This window comes from Nerophis lumbriciformis, linkage group LG15 (assembly GCF_033978685.3).
Source record: "Nerophis lumbriciformis linkage group LG15, RoL_Nlum_v2.1, whole genome shotgun sequence".
Classification (NCBI taxonomy): Eukaryota; Metazoa; Chordata; class Actinopteri; order Syngnathiformes; family Syngnathidae; genus Nerophis; species Nerophis lumbriciformis.
The window spans coordinates 29,995,001-30,015,000 of record NC_084562.2 but is presented as its reverse complement, the minus strand read 5'-3'; the positions used below and the strand labels follow the sequence as shown (position 1 = coordinate 30,015,000).

The 20,000-nt window shown below is 35.8% G+C and overlaps 1 protein-coding gene across 1 annotated transcript in view; it reads right to left on the bottom strand.

The window, feature by feature from the left end:
* The window catches only part of ly75 (lymphocyte antigen 75), an 80,504-nt gene that overhangs the window by 934 nt on the left and 59,570 nt on the right, over window positions 1–20,000 (bottom strand). Inside the window, exons 24-34 of the mRNA XM_061974602.1 lie at window positions 19,317–19,446; window positions 14,628–14,848; window positions 14,396–14,558; window positions 13,396–13,563; window positions 11,197–11,316; window positions 8,151–8,336; window positions 7,859–8,082; window positions 5,273–5,480; window positions 5,040–5,201; window positions 4,857–4,973; window positions 886–1,050 (exon numbers count right to left, since the gene is read on the bottom strand). Coding sequence (XP_061830586.1) covers window positions 886–1,050; window positions 4,857–4,973; window positions 5,040–5,201; window positions 5,273–5,480; window positions 7,859–8,082; window positions 8,151–8,336; window positions 11,197–11,316; window positions 13,396–13,563; window positions 14,396–14,558; window positions 14,628–14,848; window positions 19,317–19,446 — 1,864 coding nt within the window. The remainder of the gene's footprint in view (window positions 1–885; window positions 1,051–4,856; window positions 4,974–5,039; window positions 5,202–5,272; window positions 5,481–7,858; window positions 8,083–8,150; window positions 8,337–11,196; window positions 11,317–13,395; window positions 13,564–14,395; window positions 14,559–14,627; window positions 14,849–19,316; window positions 19,447–20,000) is intronic.

Here is a 20,000-nt window from a genome sequence, read left to right as displayed (position 1 = left end):
TATTTATTTGACTTTTTGTGCCTAAAAATACTTCAAAATGTTCTCATTGTTTCCTTCAAGTTACTTGTGGCGACTTCATGGCCTTCAGGGTTTTCGGGAAAAGAAGCAGATTTATAAGGTTAGGTTAGGTGAAGCAGAAAATGTAACAAAGTAACTTGTAAGGGAGTAATCAGATTACTTTTTTAAGTAAATGTTGATGAGTCAGCACAACAAGACTTTCTGGCTCACTTGTAACCTAACTCAGTTACCTTTTAAAGGAGTAATCAGATTACTTTTTCCAAAGTAATGAGTAATGATGAGTCAGCACAACAAGACTTACTGGCATACTTGTAACCTAACTCAGCTCCTTCTTAAAGGAGTAATCACATTACTTTATCAAAGAAAGACTAATGATGAGTCAGCACAAGAAGACTTACTGGCTTACTTGTAACCTAACTCAGTTACTTTTTAAAGGAGTAATCAGATTACTTTTCTAAAATAAAGAGTATTAATGAGTCAGCACAACAACACTTACAGGCTTACTTGTAACCTAACTCAGTTACTTCTTAAAGGAGTAATCAGATTACTTTTCCAAAGTAAAGAGTAATGAAGAGTCAGCAAAACTCAATGACCTTTTAGAGGAGTAATCAGATTACTTTCCAAAGTAAAGAGTAATGATGAGTCAGCACAACTCAATGACCTTTTAGAGGAGTAATCAGATTACTTTTCCAAAGTAAAGAGTAATGATGAGTCAGCACAACGCAATGACCTTTTAGAGGAGTAATCAGATTACTTTTCAAAGTAAAGAGTAATGATGAGTGAGCACAACTCAATGACCTTTTAGAGGAGTAATCAGATTACTTTTCAAAGTAAAGAGTAATGATGAGTGAGCACAAGAAGACTTACTGGTGTTGGTTTGGCAGACAACACGACTGAAACTTTCTTCACAGCTGACTTGACTCCATCGTCCTGCATCTGCCATCACCATGACAACGCATGCAGCCTTGGACGTCTCCGTGGTAACCGAGACTCCGGGCTTCCAGTTGGAGAAGGTGAGAGCTGAGCCGTCTGCTGCGAGAGCGACACAGGTTGCAACATCAGTGATTATGATAACGCTAACAGTATCGGTGCAGTGTCCATACCGAAAACAGTATCAGTGAAGTGTCGATACTAAAAACACAGTATCGGTGAAGTGTTGCTACCACTAACTTGGTATCGGTGCAGTGTTGATACCACTAACAATGCAGTGTTGCTACCACTAACTTGGTATCGGTGCAGTGTTGATACCACTAACAATGCAGTGTTGCTACCACTAACTTGGTATCGGTGCAGTGTTGATACCACTAACAATGCAGTGTCGATACCACTAACTTGGTATCGGTACAGTGTTGATACCACTAACAATGCAGTGTTGATACCAAAAACCCAGTATCGGTGCAGTGTAGTAGTGTTTGTCATATTTACAAACATTCTTAATGTTCAAGTCTGTGTGCTTCAGGGCCAAATAAAAGATATTTATAATCAACATTTTCTCTAATTGACTTTTCTAATTAACTGTTTCACTCATTTCTCCTTCTTTTCCTCCATCTTCCTGTTTGAATCATTTACTGTCAATTTCATCACAATTACTATTATATTTTCAAAATAAAGTGTATTTATACTATATATATATATATATATATATATATATATATATATATATATATATATATATATATATATATATATATATATATATATATGAGTTTCTCCTCAGGGATTAATAAAGTATTTCTGATTCTCATATGTACTTATTATATATATATAAATAAATATTTAGGCATAAAATGTATGTACAAACAGTGTATAGTACACACACACACACACACACACACACACACACACACACAGAGAGACATTCACACGCACGCGTACACACACACACACACATGTATAAATGACTAAAATATTTGTATATTGATATATTCTTCAGTAAAGTCGTTGTATAATGTGGTTATAGCTGTGGTAAAAAAGACTTTATAGTTGACAGTACAACAAGTATTACTGGACCACAATAAATAACATCATCATTAAATGTGGGATTTACTAACCCTACCTTATTTGATCACTACTGCAACTATTACTACTATTATTACTACTACTATTATTATTATTACTACTATTATTACTACTACTATTATTATTATTACTACTATTATTACTACTACTATTATTATTATTACTACAAATTATTCTACTAGGAGCACGTTACTTCTATCCTCCTTCAAAACCGCAATAAAAGTTCACCTCCAGGCAACTTCAACCCTAAACTAACACCCTCCCCGGATTGTTAATAATCAAATGTAAACAATCAAATGCAGATACTTTTTCTTATGCCTTCTGATCTCTCTCTCTCTCTCTCTCTCTCTCTCTCTCTCTCTCTCTCTCTCTCTCGGAGCACGTTACCGTAATTCTTCTACTAGGAACACATTACCTTAATTCTTCTACTAGGGACACACCACCATAATTCTTATTCTAGGGTTACTTAACCATCATTCTTATACTAGGAGCACACTACCATAATTCTTATAATAGTAGCACACTACCATATTTTTTTTTACAATAGGATCACATTACCATAATTCTTATAATAGTAGCACACTACCATATTTTTTTTTACAATAGGATCACATTACCATAATTCTACCATAATAGTAGCACACTACCATATATATATATTTTTTTACAATAGGAGCACATTACCATATTTTTTTTACAATAGGATCACATTACCATAATTCTACCATAATAGTAGCACACTACAATATATACTTTTTTTTACAATAGGAGCACATTACCATAATTCTTATAATAGTAACACACTACAATATATATATATTTTTTTACAATAGAAGCACATTACCATAATTCTTATAATAGTAGCACACTACCATATTTTTTTTTACAATAGGAGCACACTACCATAATTCTTATAATAGTAGCACACTACCAGGTTGTGCAACATTACCATAATTCTTATAATAGGAGTACACTACCATAATTCTTACAATAGTAGCACACTACCATATTTTTTTACAATATGAGCACACTACCATAATTCTTATAATAGTAGCACACCACCATATATATATTTTTTTAAATAGGAGCACACTACCATAATTCTTAGAATAGTAGCACACTACCATTTTTTCTTTTACAATAGGAGCACATTACCATAATTCGTATAATAGTAGCACACTACCATATATATATATTTTTTACAATAGGAGCACACTACCATAATTCCTATACTAGAAGCACACTAGCATATTGTTTACAATAGGATGACACTAGCATAAATCCTATAATAGGATGACACTAGCATAATAATTGCTATAATAGGATGACACTAGCATAATTCCTATAATAGGATGACACTAGCATAATAATTGCTATAATAGGATGACACTAGCATAATAATTGCTATAATAGGATGACACTAGCATAATAATTGCTATAATAGGATGACACTAGCATAATAATTGCTATAATAGGATGACACTAGCATAATAATTGCTATAATAGGATGACACTAGTATAATAATTGCTATAATAGGATGACACTAGCATAATAATTGCTATAATAGGATGACACTAGCATAATAATTGCTATAATAGGATGGCACTAGCATAATAATTGCTATAATAGGATGACACTAGCATAATAATTGCTATAATAGGATGACACTAGCATAATAATTCCTATAATAGGATGACACTAGCATAATAATTGCTATAATAGGATGACACTAGCATAATAATTGCTATAATAGGATGACACTAGCATAATAATTCCTATAATAGGATGATACTAGCATAATAATTCCTATAATAGGATGACACTAGCATAATAATTCTTATAATAGTAGCACACTACCATATTTTTTTTACAATAGGATCACATTACCATAATTCTTATAATAGTAGCACACTACCATATGTATATTTTTTACAATAGGAGCACATTACCATAATTCTTATAATAGTAACACACTACAATATATATATTTTATTACAATAGAAGCACATTACCATAATTCTTATAATAGGAGCACACTACAATAATTCTTATATTAGGAGCACATTACCCTATTTTTACAATAGGAGCACACTACCATAATTCTTATAATAGTAGCACACTACCATGTTTTTTTTTTTTTTTTTTTTTACAATAGAAGCACATTACCATAATTCTTATAATAGGAGTACACTACCATAATTCTTACAATAGTAGCACACTACCATATTTTTTTACAATATGAGCACACTACCATGTTTTTTTTTTACAATAGGAGCACATTACCATAATTCTTATAATAGGAGTACACTACCATAATTCTTTTATTTTTTTTTACAATATGAGCACACTACCATAATTCTTATAATAGTAGCACACCACCATATATATATATATTTTTAAATAGGAGCACACTACCATAATTCTTAGAATAGTAGCACACTACCATTTTTTCTTTTACAATAGGAGCACATTACCATAATTCGTATAATAGTAGCCCACTACCATATATATATTTTTTTACAATAGGAGCACACTACCATAATTCCTATATTAGAAGCACACTAGCATATTGTTTACAATAGGATGACACTAGCATAAATCCTATAATAGGATGACACTAGCATAATTGCTATAATAGGATGACACTAGCATAATAATTGCTATAATAGGATGACACTAGCATAATAATTGCTATAATAGGATGACACTAGCATAATAATTGCTATAATAGGATGACACTAGCATAATAATTGCTATAATAGGATGACACTAGCATAATAATTTTTATAATAGGATGCCAGTAGTTTATTAGCGGTACCTTGAGGGTGGAGATTGCCACCCAGCCACACTCGGCCGGTGATGAGCGGGTCATCAGACAGGTACTTGGACACAAAGTCGTTCTCGTCCTTGCTTTGGATGCTCAGCAGCTGAGCGTCTGTGGAAAGGCGAGGAAAAGCGTGAGGAGGCTGCGCAGCGTAACCACGGTAACACCAGCACACACCCATGCCGCTACAGATGCTCCTGGCCTGCGTCATGCCGTAGACGCTGTAGTTGTAGAAGCTCATGTGGAAGGCGTAGCAGCGGTCGTGGTGCTGCACCCACTCGGACGTTCCGTTGCTCTGAGGGCACTGGTTGACCTCTGACCTGGCCTGCAGTTTGGCTCCTGGGTCAGCACAAAGAAAAGAGCGTGTTTTGGGCGCTGGGACAAAGCGAGCCAGCAGAAGCTGCTCCTACTTTGTGAGGTGCTGGTGACGTTGGTGGAGTAGCAGATAGCGCCATCCAGTGGCGACGTGCAGCTGCTCCTCACCCAGCCACCAGAGGGCAGCACAAAGACACATGCCGCCTCCCGCTCCTCTGAGCTGGAACCTTCCAGCGACTCGGAGATGTCGGTTGTGTACTCCAGCGTGGTCCCGTCTGACCACTCGTAGAACGGACCTCCGGCCTGCACGGACAACAAAATGGTTCTGCTCCCAGAAGATAAAGACAGCCTGGCTTTTCTAATCCCGCAGGAGAAGAAGAACCAGGAGCAAGCAGGAATGTGCACACACACAAGCAAAGTTAACTTTCAGTTTCGATCTCCGCCAAGGAGGACACAAGCACATGTGGAGGACATCCGTTTTGGAGATTGCTTGGAACTTTCGACCAGGGGTGTCCTAACTTTTTCCACCAAGGGCCGCTCACTAACAAGTCTAAAGTATGCAGGGGCCACTCTGGTATTTTTTTATTTGGTAAAAAAATGTTAAAAACAGATATTAAATATATTTAAAGACAAAAATTAGTTTCAGCTTTGTGTTCTTTGTGACCAAGTATATTATTATTATTATCAACTTTTTCTCATTACCTTCTGATATTTTGCTCTTGTTTACTGTTATTGTTTTTTTAACAACAACAAGAATAATAATACAACTGCATAATGTAGTCTGTCAAGAACTCTGCCTGTACAACAATATTCATGTCCAGTGTTTACTATTGTTGTCATTTTTCTAACCAATTTTTAGTTGTATCTTTTAATTAACTAACTAAACTTCTTTTATATTTTTATTTATTTTATTTTCATTTCAAGAGCTCCTAATAATATTCTCGATCAGAAGTGTCCTAACTTTTCCACAGACTGAACAGTATTCTTTATTCTATCAAAATGCTAAAAAGAGATATGATATCAATATTTAAAGACAAAACTTTGTGTCTGCTCAGTGTTGTAAGTCACCAAGTAGTTTATTACACACACATATGATATCAATCTGGCTAAGTAGTTTATTACACACAGATATGATATCAATATGACTAAGTATTTTATTACAAACAGATATGATATCAATATGACTAAGTATATTAATACAAACAGATATGATATCAATATGACTAAGTGACTAAGTCTTTTATTACAAACAGATATGATATAAAGCTGACAAAGTATTTTATTAAAAATTATTACTTTGAACATTTCAGTGTTTTCTTATTACATTCTGACTTTTGGCCATTTTCCCTCACATTTTCACTGTCCATATCATTTAATGTGGCCCACCATCTTATTTAGTGTGACCTGAAATGTCATTTAATGTGACCTGTTATGTCATTTAATGTGACCCGCCATGTCATTTAATGTGGCCCACCATCTTATTTAGTGTGACCTGTAATGTCATTTAATGTGACCCGCCTTGTCATTTAATGTGACCCGCCATGTTATTTAATGTGACCCGCCATATCATTTAACGTGACCTGCCTTGTCATTTAATGTGACCCACCTTGTCATTTAATGTGACCTGCCATGTCATTTAACGTGACCCACTATGTCATTTAATGTGACCCGCCTTGTCATTCAATGTGACCTGCTTTGTCATTTAATGTGACCCGCCATATAATTTAAATATGGGCCGTCACATTATCTTACGTGGCCAAACCACATCATTTGTGGGGCCTCCCACCTCATTTATGTGGTCCGCCACATTATTTTATGTGTTCTGCCAAATTATTTTAAGTGGCCTGCCACATTATTTTATGTGTGCTGCCAAACTATTTTATGTGGTCCGCCACATTATTTTATGTGTCCTGCCAAATTATTTTACGTGGCCCTGCCATAATATTTTATGTGGTCCACCATATTATCTTATGTGGCCTGCCAAATTATTTTATGTGGGCCTGCCATAATATTTTATGTGGTCCACCATATTATTTTATGTGGCCTGCCAAATTATTTTATGTTGTCCGCCACGTTATTAAATGTGGCCTGCCATAATATTTTATGTGGTCCACCATATTATTTTGTGTCCTGCCAAATTATTTAACTTGGCCTGCCAAATTATTTGATGTGGCCTGCCAAATTATTTGATGTGGCCTGCCATAATAGTTTATGTGGTCCACTATATTATTTTATGTGTCCTGCCAAATTATTTAATGTGGCCTGCCATAATATTTTATGTGGTCCGCCATATTATTTTACGTGGCCTGCCACATTATTTTATGTGGCCTGCCATAATATTTTATGTGGTCTGCCACATTATTTTTCTATGTCCTGCCACATCATTTAAAGTGGCCCCCTTTGTCATTTAATGTGGGCCGTGAGTTGTCCATCAAAAAGAGATGCTGGTGCAAATTGTGAAAGGAGGCCATAATAAGTGTTCACTGTAACAAGCGGCCCTCATAATTAGGACGTGGCCCTCATAATTAGGAAGGAGTTGGACAGCCCTGAGTAGAGAAGTGATCTCCTAGGTCTTAAACACATCATCCATTGTAAAACTGACCTGCTTTAGGCGTCAAACTTAAGAAAGTACTGTAAAATCCGAGGTCCAGTGAGACCCTGAAGTGGCAGAAGGTTCTTACTTCCTGGTTGGACAGGCCGATCCAGAGCGGGAAACCATCAGTTTTGGCGAGGAGCTCGATGTGGGCGTTGTGGCGGGCGTCATGGACGCTGGCCAGATGTCCTCCTCGCTGACTGCACTCCTCCACAGCCTGGTACCAGGTCAGCTTCCGGGTCACCAGCTGGTACTGCAAAGTGTCCAAGTGTTGGAAGTCGCTGACGGACTTGGAGAACTCCTGCTTGGGATCTTGGGGGAGGAAGGTGACAAAGGTGAGGTCGTGTAGTCGTGAGAAGACGTGGTGGAGAAGCACCGACCGTGGTCCAGCTTGCAGGCCACGATGGATCTCTGCTGGAACTCTGAGAACAACATCTGGTTGGTGACCAGGATCCATTGGCCCTGGAGACTCAGACCCGCCATGAAGGGACCCTGGACCTCTGGTCTGCCACTTCTCCAGTTGGAGTACTGGACCTTGGTGCCGTCATACCACTGCATGTGGTTGCCTAGGCAACACCAGACCAGGAAGTCATATCAAGTGGAGCTATACGGGTTTTATAGTATCGATAATTATTGATATTTTTATCACCTATGAAAATGAGGACTGTTAGAATAATGATCACAAACACTTTGTGTTACATTGAGAAGACAAAAGCTGTCTTTGAAACCTACCAAGAGTAAGGCTGGTAAAACTCCACTGTGCAAGATGAAGGTGTTCCTGTGTTCTTTCATGAATGCTAATCAACAGAAAGATATTGTTCGAACCCAAGGACTTCAAAGTGGAGAGAAGACAGGATCTGCCCAATTTCCAGACGACCTCTTTTTGAACTGGTTTACGAACGTCTTTTTGAACTATTTTACAAACTCTTTTTGAACTGACCTTTTCTGTGAATTGTTTACGACCTTTTCTGTGAACTTTTTGCGACCTTTGTCCTTTGGAAACAGCGGGGAGGGTCCAAAGTAAAAGAAGGAGGTGTGCAATCTTTTGGCAGAGCGTGCTGAGATACTGTGCAAGGGTACAGTGTACAGACGACTCTCCTCAATATTGAGTCCAAATTGAATTCTGTCTCTGTTTAATTCTTTGCCTCTTGTCTTGTTTAATAGATGTCATCAGTGTTTGAAGCTGACAAGAACCAGGAGAAAAATGTATGAAATGTCAATCCTTTTATTTCTTACTCAGCCATCGAGGCAGAAAGGAAATGTCAACACAACGAATGAGGAGGGAAAATATTATGAAGCAGCTCAGAGTACAACTCGTGTACAAGTACAGAGGAACCTCCATGTGCAAACTTAAGTGTTTTTTTGAACTGGGTTGATAAATAGAAAAGTGTGTATATTGAAGCAAATGTCTCCCGAAGAAACAATGTAAATATGAATAATTGGTTCCAGCCCGGACAAAAGTCCTTATTAGTACAAGCTGTTTGTTTACATGCTTTTTTTAAATTTCTTTTTGCTATTTGGGCTTATTGGACCCTAATTAGAATAAAAACTAAGAATCATCTTTTGATATGATGTACTTAGTCCATAAGTACACAAACATGTACTTCATGTTTAGTAACATGCTAATTCTTATTTTTACACATTTTTTCCAAATTCCATTGTATTTTATACTCTTCTGACACCACCAGATGGCAGTATAAGTGTCCACATAAGCGGCCATAAGACCCCAATTCAGTAGTGTACACAATTTTGGAAATAAGAGCTAAAAGGTGCTGTCCACGCATGTGGCCACTAAGCCTTTAGAGGTTTTAATAACAAGAAAAAACAACAATGACGAGCTGAACTGTCCTGTATGCGCTGATCTGACATCGTTCTCTTTGGTTCAAAGACTATAAAAATGGGAGCCATTACCTCCCTGCTTGGCACTCAGCATCAGGGGTTGGAATTGGGGGTTAAATCACCAAAAATGATTCCTGGGCACGGCCACTGCTGCTGCTCACTGCTCCCCTCACCTCCCACGGGGTGATCAAGGGTGATGGGTCAAATGCAGAGGACAAATTTCACCACACCTAGTGTGTGTGACAATCATTGGTACTTTAACTGAACTTTAACTTTGGTGCCCTCACAATGATCAGAAATCACAAAAATCCTTAGCTTTAAACAAACACATAGCTACAATAATAAAGATTTAAAAAGTAAAATCCACCGAGATTAACATCGGCAGAGGAGCTTTGGAACTAAAGGTAGTCTTCTGTGTAGTAAGTCCGCTTAGGCATATTTTCCCAGAAAAGTCTGTTCTCATCACAATTAAAAACTTGCTGTGGTACGAAGCCTGTTTCCTCAATCCCTTTAATAAGGGCAGGCACAAAATGGCTGCCAGCGGGACACAAAATGACTGAAGTGTCTGCACAGAGAGGCGTATTGGGCTCCATATCATAGTTTGTACACCAAAAAGTTTGGACTTCTACGTATTGGAGAGTCTTCCAGGTCCTGGAACGTACTGCACTTTATTTATTTATGTATTTATTATATATTTGTTTACTTACTATGGTATATTATTCATTTGTTCACTGTTCTGTTACAGAGAACAAGGAAATGGGATAAAATGGCTATGGTATGAAAAGGGGTAGAATTAAATAAGGGGTAGAATTAAATAAGGGGTAGGATTAAATAAGGAGTAGGATTATATAAGGGGTAGAATTAAATAAGGGGCAGTATTAAATAAGGAGTAGGATTAAATAAGGGGTAGAATTTAATAAGGGGCAGTATTAAATAGGGGTAGAATTAAATAAGGGGTAGAATTATATAAGGGGTAGGATTAAATAAGGGGTAGAATTAAATAAGAGGTAGGATTAAATAAGGGGTAGGATTAAATAAGGGTTAGGATTAAATAAGGGATAGAATTATATAAGGGGTAGAATTAAATAAGGGGCAGTATTAAATAAGGAGTAGGATTAAATAAGGGGTAGAATTTAATAAGGGGCAGTATTAGATTGGGGTAGAATTAAATAAGGGGTAGAATTATATAAGGGGTAGGATTAAATAAGGGGCAGTATTAAATAAGGGGTAGGATTAAATAAGGGGTAGAATTATATAAGGGGCAGTATTAAATAAGGGATATAATTAAATAGGGGTTGGATTAAATAAGGAGTAGGATTATATAAGGGGTAGAATTAAATAAGGGGCAGTATTAAATAAGGGGTAGGATTAAATAAGGGGTAGAATGATATAAGGGGCAGTATTAAATAAAGGGTAGGATTAAATACACTCCGCTTCTTCCTACTCCTTTTCGGACGTGCAGTAATGAAACAAGTGTAAATATGTGATGCCTTACATTGTATCGTACGCATATTCCACATAAACTGAAACTGAAACTAATGTCATGTGTGAAAGACAAGAACAAAACAAATAGATGCCAACACTCACTTTGGTTCCGGAACAGTCCGAGCCACACGAACTGGACCAGGTTCTGGAAGGGCACAAGTTGTTGTCGGATGAACTCGTTCTCCTCCGCGTTGCGAATAGTTAGGATGTTTGCTCCTTCGTCTGCAACGTCAAAGTCTTGTGATGAGCAGCAGCTTCCAACCATTAGCCCAACTTGGACACTACAGGCGGGCCCGGGGCCCACTCTAAAATGTACACTGAGTTAGTAATCTTGCTCTTGATTTCAATCAATGATATCTGACCTACTTGCAGTTTATGACCTTGTCAAATGATACATGTCAACCACACAGGCTTAGGTCAGGCTGATTACAAAATACATTCTAATCAATACTACAAAATACTAAAATATGTAAAGGAGGCTGATTGAGATGTGGTTAAATTGTGGTTGATTGATGAGCCTTTTGTATTGCTGCACCATGCTTGAAAAGTGCACTTTATATCAATATTTGTACTAATTTGAATGATTTTTTTTTTGTGGGAAAGAACATTTAATATTGTATTGCATTTCTGTTAACTGTTTAATCAAAAAAATGTCTATAAACAAATGTAAAAAAAAAAAGAAAGAAATATACTTTAAAAAGAAGGCAATGGAAAACAACAAAATGGATAATAAATCATAATAATAATGAATATGTTTATTCAATAAACTTTAAATAAAATTAAAGTGTAAGTAAAAATACAACTTCACCACTTTAGTCATATTTTTTTGCGCTTAAGAAACTTCTCTATGACTTTAGCACCAGACTTTTTCTGTTTGATATTGTCATTACTGCCACACGTGGTGGAAAAGTGCATTACAGCTGAGTAACCAACAATGGAAAATAACAAAATGAATAATAAATAATAATGTATATTTTTTATTCAATAAACTGTCAATAAAATTAAAGTGCAAGTGAAAATACAACTTCACCACTTTAGTCATATTTTTTGCGCTTAAGAAACTTCTCTATGACTTAAGCGCCAGACTTTGTTCGTTTGTTTGATATAGTCATTACTGCCACAAGTGGTGGAAACGTGTATTACAGCTGAGTAACCAACAATAGAAAATAACAAAATGAATAATAAATAATAATAATTAATATTTGTATTCAATAAACTGTCAATAAAATGAAAGTGCAAGTGAAAATTTTAGTCACATTTTTGGCGCTTAAGAACCTTCTGTATGACTTAAGCGCCAGATGTTTTCTGTTTGATAGTAACATTAGTGCCACAAGTGGTGGAAAAGTGTATTACAGCTGAGTGACCAACAATGGAAAATAACAAAATTAATAATAAATAATAATAATGAATATTCTTATTTAATAAACTGTCAATAAAATTGAAGTGCAAGTGAAAATACAACTTCACCACTCTAGTCATATTTTTTGCGCTTAAGAAACTTCTCTATGACTTAAGCGCCAGACTTTGTTCGTTTGTTTGATATTGTCATTACTGCCACAAGTGGTGGAAACGTGTATTACAGCTGAGTAACCAACAATGGAAAATAACAAAATGAATAATAAATAATAATAATGATTATTTTTATTCAATAAACTGTCAATAAAATGAAAGTGCAAGTGAAAATTTTAGTCACATTTTTGGCGCTTAAGAACCTTCTGTATGACTTAAGCGCCAGATGTTTTCTGTTTGATAGTAACATTAGTGCCACAAGTGGTGGAAAAGTGTATTACAGCTGAGTGACCAACAATGGAAAAGAACAAAATGAATAATAAATAATAATAATGAATATTCTTATTTAATAAACTGTCAATAAAATTGAAGTGCAAGTGAAAATACAACTTCACCACTTTAGTCATATTTTTGCGCTTCAGAAACGTCTCTATGACTTTGTCTGTCTGTCTGATATTAACATTACTGCCACAAGTGGTGGGAAAGTGTATTACAGCTAAGTAACCGACACCCCTATGGTTAAGAAACACTGACTTAAAGCAGCGGTACCTCCAACTTATTTCACCAAGTAGCACCTCAGAAAACACTTGGCTCTCCAAGTAACACCCACATTGAAACACAGTAGCGTAGTAGGCATAAGTATTCATTAAAAAGCAAGTATATGTCATATTTGTTGGTATACACAGTTTGAACAGTAAGACTGTGTTTGAATATGGGACAATAAAGCACCGTGCTGTAATAAAGTGATGATGAATTCGCTGCTGTAATGATGAAGAAGGAAGAGATTCTTACGCAGGCCGGCGCAGACGTCGCGTACGGGCCCCTGGTCCGCCTGCTCCCACCTGGACGCCGACAGCTGGAAGGAGTAGCAGTTGTTCTTGAAGGGGACCCAGTTGGGGCCGTTGATCTTGTGAGGACACTTGACGGCCACGTCCTCTGGAGTGGTGCTGATGATCTCTCCTGCAAGACCCACACCAGAGGAGAGGAACAGAGGGCCACAGCGTGAGCTTTTTCAGCAAGTTGAGCAGGCAAAAATGAGCAAAAACAAAAAAGCCCCATTTAAAGATCTTTTAGTGTATAAAGAATTGAAAAATGATCAAACAAGTTGACATAAATACATTCATCCAAATAAATGACTTTGTCTGTTTCAGTCACTGCAGTAATTGTGTTCACATCCACAGGAACCACATGGGTTAGTCTACTCTATACAATAATTACAACCTTACTAGTGTTCACTTCACAGCCACAGATGGTTCATCTACTTATTGACATTATTTACACATGACTTTGTCTGTTTCAGTCACTATTTTATTTAGTCACTACAATAATTGTGTTCACATCCACAGGAACCACATGGGTTAGCCTACTCTATACAGTATTTACAACCTTACTAGTGTTCACTTCACAGCCACAGATGGTTCATCTAGTTATTGACATTATTTACACATGACTTTGTCTGTTTCAGTCACTATTTTATTTAGTCACTACAATAATTGTGTTCACATCCACAGGAACCACATGGGTTAGCCTACTCTATACAATAATTACAACCTTACTAGTGTTCACTTCACAGCCACAGATGGTTCATCGATTTATTGACATTATTTACACATTACTAAAGGAAAATATTTGTTCTATATTTTTGCAGAGATAAGAATTCCGACTTTAGAAGGAAGAATCTCATGCCTGTTTAAAAGAGCCGCTCAAAAGAGTCAGCTCGTTCGCGAAGGCCACAGCTCTGTTCCAGACGTGTGGGAAAAGGCAAACGTGTTGTTGCTTTGTCGGGACTCACGTTGCGGTTTGTGGCAGATAGCGCCGCCCAGCTCCTGCTCGCACTCGGTGGCCTTCCAGAAGGCGTCGGTGTCGAGGTAGACGCAGGATCCCGCCGTGACGTCAGCGGACCAGCGGCTGAAGACGGTGTGGCTGTGGTCGGTCCAGCGGTAGTGGATGCCGTCCTGGACGGGACGGGACGAGGGTCAGGCGTGAGGCGACAGGAGCGCCGCGATCAAAGGTGTGTTTCTTACGTCTTCGCTGAAGAGGCCGATCCACATGGGCGTGTGCGCGCGGCTGACGTGCACGCTGAGGGTGGACTGCAGCCAGGTGTCGGCCACGCTGGCCAGGTCCATGTCGTGGCTCCTGCACTGCTCCAAGGCCTCAAACCAGGTCAGGTTCTGGACCAGCAGCAGGATGGTGTGGTTGTTGACCTGGAAGGGCTCCGAGGGGACGGAAGGCTCCTCCAGCTTGTCTGGAAGGAGAAATTTGACAAAAAAACATGCTTCAGATCTTGTGACACGGTCTGGGGTTTGGGTCCAGAACAAAAAGGTCCTGCAGGAACCTTCTCATTTAAATCAAGTGTTTCCACCAAAAAACTACCAGGGTAGATTTAGCTCCACAGCATCTATTTTTAGTTCCTGCCAGCGAGCGCTGATTGGTTGAACACCAAAAAATTATTTTTCAAACACATTGTTATTTACATATAAACACTGGCATTTATTATTGATATATTGTTATTTACATATAAACACTGATATTTATTATTGATATATTGTTATTTACATACAAACACTGACATTTATTATTGATATATTGTTATTTACATATAAACACTGATATTTATTATTGATATATTGTTATTTACATATAAACACTGACATTTATTATTGATATATTGTTATTTACATATAAACACTGACATTTATTATTGATATATTGTTATTTACATATAAACACTGATATTTATTATTGATATATTGTTATTTACATACAAACACTGGCATTTATTATTGATATATTGTTATTTACATATAAACACTGACATTTATTATTGATATGTTGTTATTTACATATAAACACTGACATTTATTATTGATATGTTGTTATTTACATATAAACACTGACATTTATTATTGATATATTGTTATTTACATATAAACACTGACATTTATTATTGATATATTGTTATTTACATATAAACACTGACATTTATTATTGATATATTGTTATTTACATATAAACACTGATATTTATTATTGATATATTGTTATTTACATACAAACACTGGCATTTATTATTGATATATTGTTATTTACATATAAACACTGACATTTATTATTGATATGTTGTTATTTACATATAAACACTGACATTTATTATTGATATGTTGTTATTTACATATAAACACTGACATTTATTATTGATATATTGTTATTTACATATAAACACTGACATTTATTATTGATATGTTGTTATTTACAGATAAACACTGGCATTTATTATTGATATATTGTTATTTACAGATAAACACTGACATTTATTATTGATATATTGTTATTTACAGATAAACACTGACATTTATTATTGATATATTGTTATTTACAGATAAACACTGACATTTATTATTGATATATTGTTATTTACATATAAACATCCATCCATCCATTTTCTACCGCTTATTCCCTTTTGGGGTCGCGGGGGGCGCTGGAGCCTATCTCAGCTACAATCGGGCGGAAGGCGGGGTACACCCTGGACAAGTCGCCACCTCATCGCAGTACATATAAACACTGACATTTATTATTGATATATTGTTATTTACAAATAAACACTGGCATTTATTATTGATATATTGTTATTTACATATAAATACTGACATTTAATATTGATATATTGTTATTTACATATAAACACTGACATTTAATATTGATATATTGTTATTTACATATAAACACTGACATTTATTATTGATATATTGTTATTTACAGATAAACACTGGCATTTATTATTGATATATTGTTATTTACATATAAACACTGACATTTATTATTGATATATTGTTATTTACATATAAACACTGGCATTTATTATTGATATATTGTTATTTACATATAAACACTGGCATTTATTATTGATATATTGTTATTTACATATAAACACTGACATTTATTATTGATATATTGTTATTTACAGATAAACACTGGCATTTATTATTGATATATTGTTATTTACATATAAACACTGACATTTATTATTGATATATTGTTATTTACATATAAACACTGACATTTATTATTGATATATTGTTATTTACATATAAACACTAACATTTATTATTGATATATTGTTATTTACATATAAACACTGGCATTTATTATTGATATATTGTTATTTACATATAAACACTGACATTTATTATTGATATATTGTTATTTACAAATAAACACTGACATTTATTATTGATATATTGTTATTTACAAATAAACACTGGCATTTATTATTGATATATTGTTATTTACAGATAAACACTGACATTTATTATTTATATTTGTTAATTACATATAAACACTGACATTTATTATTGATATATTGTTATTTACATATAAATACTGACATTTATTATTGATATATTGTTATTTACATATAAACACTGACATTTATTATTGATATATTGTTATTTACAGATAAACACTGAGATTTATTATTGATATATTGTTATTTACAGATAAACACTGACATTTATTATTGATATATTGTTATTTACAGATGAACACTGACATTTATTATTGATATATTGTTATTTACAGTTGAAATGGACCTCATGAATTGATCATTTGCTAACGGGAGAACTTTCTGACAGTTTGGGGACAAAAGCCAGACTTTACACATCAAATGTGCTACAATTGTTAAATCAGGGTTTCAAATGTTCCACTGAAGAAAAAAAAAGTTGTGTTTAAAAAAAAAACAAAACAAGGTTGTGTGTTTATTTTATTTTTTACTTTTTATTGACAAACCTGAAATTGATCAAGATATTTATGTGTTTGATAATAATAAACATAATATTAATACATGCCTTTTAAAAAAAAACATTTTTATCATAGTTTTTTTTATTAGACAGTTCTTGGATTTGGGAAGAGCCCAAAAGGTTTTAAAAATCTACAAACTCCGTTTCCATATGAGTTGGGAAATGGTGTTAGATGTAAATATAAACGGAATACAATGATTTGAAAATCCTTTTCAAGCCATATTCAGTTGAATATGCTACAAAGACAACATATTTCATGTTCAAACTCATAAACTTTTTTTTTTTTTTTTTTGCAAATAATCATTAACTTTAGAATTTGATGCCAGCAACACGTGACAAAGAAGTTGGGAAAGGTGGCAATAAATACTGATAAAGTTGAGGAATGCTCATCAAACACTTATTTGGAACATCCCACAGGTGTGCAGGCTAATTGGGAACAGGTGGGTGCCATGATTGGGTATAAAAGTAGATTCCATGAAATGCTCAGTCATTCACAAACAAGGATGGGGCGAGGGTCACCACTTTGTCAACAAATGCCTGAGCAAATTGTTGAACAGTTTAAGAAAAACCTTTCTCACGCAGCTATTGCAAGGAATTTAGGGATTTCACCATCTACGCTCCGTAATATCATCAAAGGGCTCAGAGAATCTGGAGAAATCACTGCACGTAAGCAGCTAAGCCCGTGACCTTCCATCCCTCAGGCTGTACTGCATCAACAAGCGACATCAGTGTGTAAAGGATATCACCACATGGGCTCAGGAACACTTCAGAAACCCACTGTCAGTAACTACAGTTGGTCGCTACATCTGTAAGTGCAAGTTAAAACTCTCCTATGCAAGGCGAAAACGGTTTATCAACAACACCCAGAAACGCCGTCGGCTTCGCTGGGCTTGAGCTCATCTAAGATGGACTGATACAAAGTGGAAAAGTCTTCTGTGGTCTGACGAGTCCACATTTCAAATTGTTTTTGGAAACTGTGGACGTCGTGTCCTCCGGACCAAAGAGGAAAAGAACCATCCGGATCGTTCTAGGTGCAAAGTGTAAAAGGCAGCATGTGTGATGGTATGGGGGTGTATTAGTGGCCAAGACATGGGTCACTTACACATCTGTGAAGGCACCATTAATGCTGAAAGGTACATACAGCTTTTGGAGCAACATATGTTGCCATCCAAGCAACGTTACCATGGACGCCCCTGCTTATTTCAGCAAGACAATGCCAAGCCACGTGTTACATCAACGTGGCTTCATAGTAAAAGAGTGCGGGTACTAGACTGGCCTGCCTGTAGTCCAGACCTGTCTCCCATTGAAAATGTGTGGCGCATTATGAAGCCTAAAATAGCAGAAGGGAGACCCCCGGACTGTTGAACAACTTAAGCTGTACATCAAGCAAGAATGGGAAAGAATTCCACCTGAGAAGCTTCAAAAATGTGTCTCCTCAGTTCCCAAACGTTTACTGAGTGTTGTTAAAAGGAAAGGCCATGTAACACAGTGGTGAACATGCCCTTTCCCAACTACTTTGTCACGTGTTGCAGCCATGAAATTCTAAGTTAATGATTATTTGCAAAAAAAAAAAATAAAGTTTATGAGTTTGAACATGAAATATGTTGTCTTTGTAGCATATTCAACTGAATATGGCTTGAAAAGGATTTGCAAATCATTGTATTCCGTTTATATTTACATCTAACACAATTTCCCAACTCACAACGGGGTTTGTATATATCGTATTGGTTTTGGAAATTAAAAATAGAAAAATGGCCCCCGCATGCTTTAACATTTCAGTGAGCACAAAGTACACAGAAGCGTGCAATGCGGTGGAAACACACTTCTACTGGAACTTCAAGTTGCTGAACTTTAGGAGGAAACATGGCAAATGTTGAGAGAAAACATGACCTGAGGACCATTGATGAGAACAATGTACCTGCATAGTGTTGACAAAGGGCCACATGCTGGTACTGGGTGCAGGAGGTGTAGTCCCAGGTACCCATCACAGCTGAGTTGGGGTTATTGAGTAAAAAGACACACAGATCCATGCTGTCTGGGTCCAGGTGCTGCAAAAAAACATCGTCAAATTAAAAAAGGAATATCGCTTTAATTGGGAATAATCACTATTTATATTTAGTGGCCGAGTGTGTGAGTGTGAGTGTTCCTACCGAGAGGGACAAGCGGTAGAAAATGGTTGTTTGTTATCGTTTAAAAAAAGAATGTAAAAAAGTACCAAGTAGTGCTGATGCAATACGAGACAATTCTTCCTTTAAAGCAGAGTTACGCCCCCCAGGAAGAAGAACATCTTTTAAATACTTCAAATAGTATCATTTATCTACAAAACTGTTATAAGTACACCTCTGCACAACATGGTATTATCAACATTAAAGAAAACACAAAAGAAAGAAATATAGATGAATTAAGAATAACTTAATTAACCTTGTTGCTTAGTGGAGAAGAGAAAAGATATACATTGCCTGAAAAAAACAAACATTGAACCCTTTTTTAAACTATAAACATTTTTGACTGACTTGAAATAATGAAATTAAATGAACTCAATAAATAGATCATTTTAAAATATCAGCCATATTAGCTCAGGAGCATCATTTCAAACACTTTA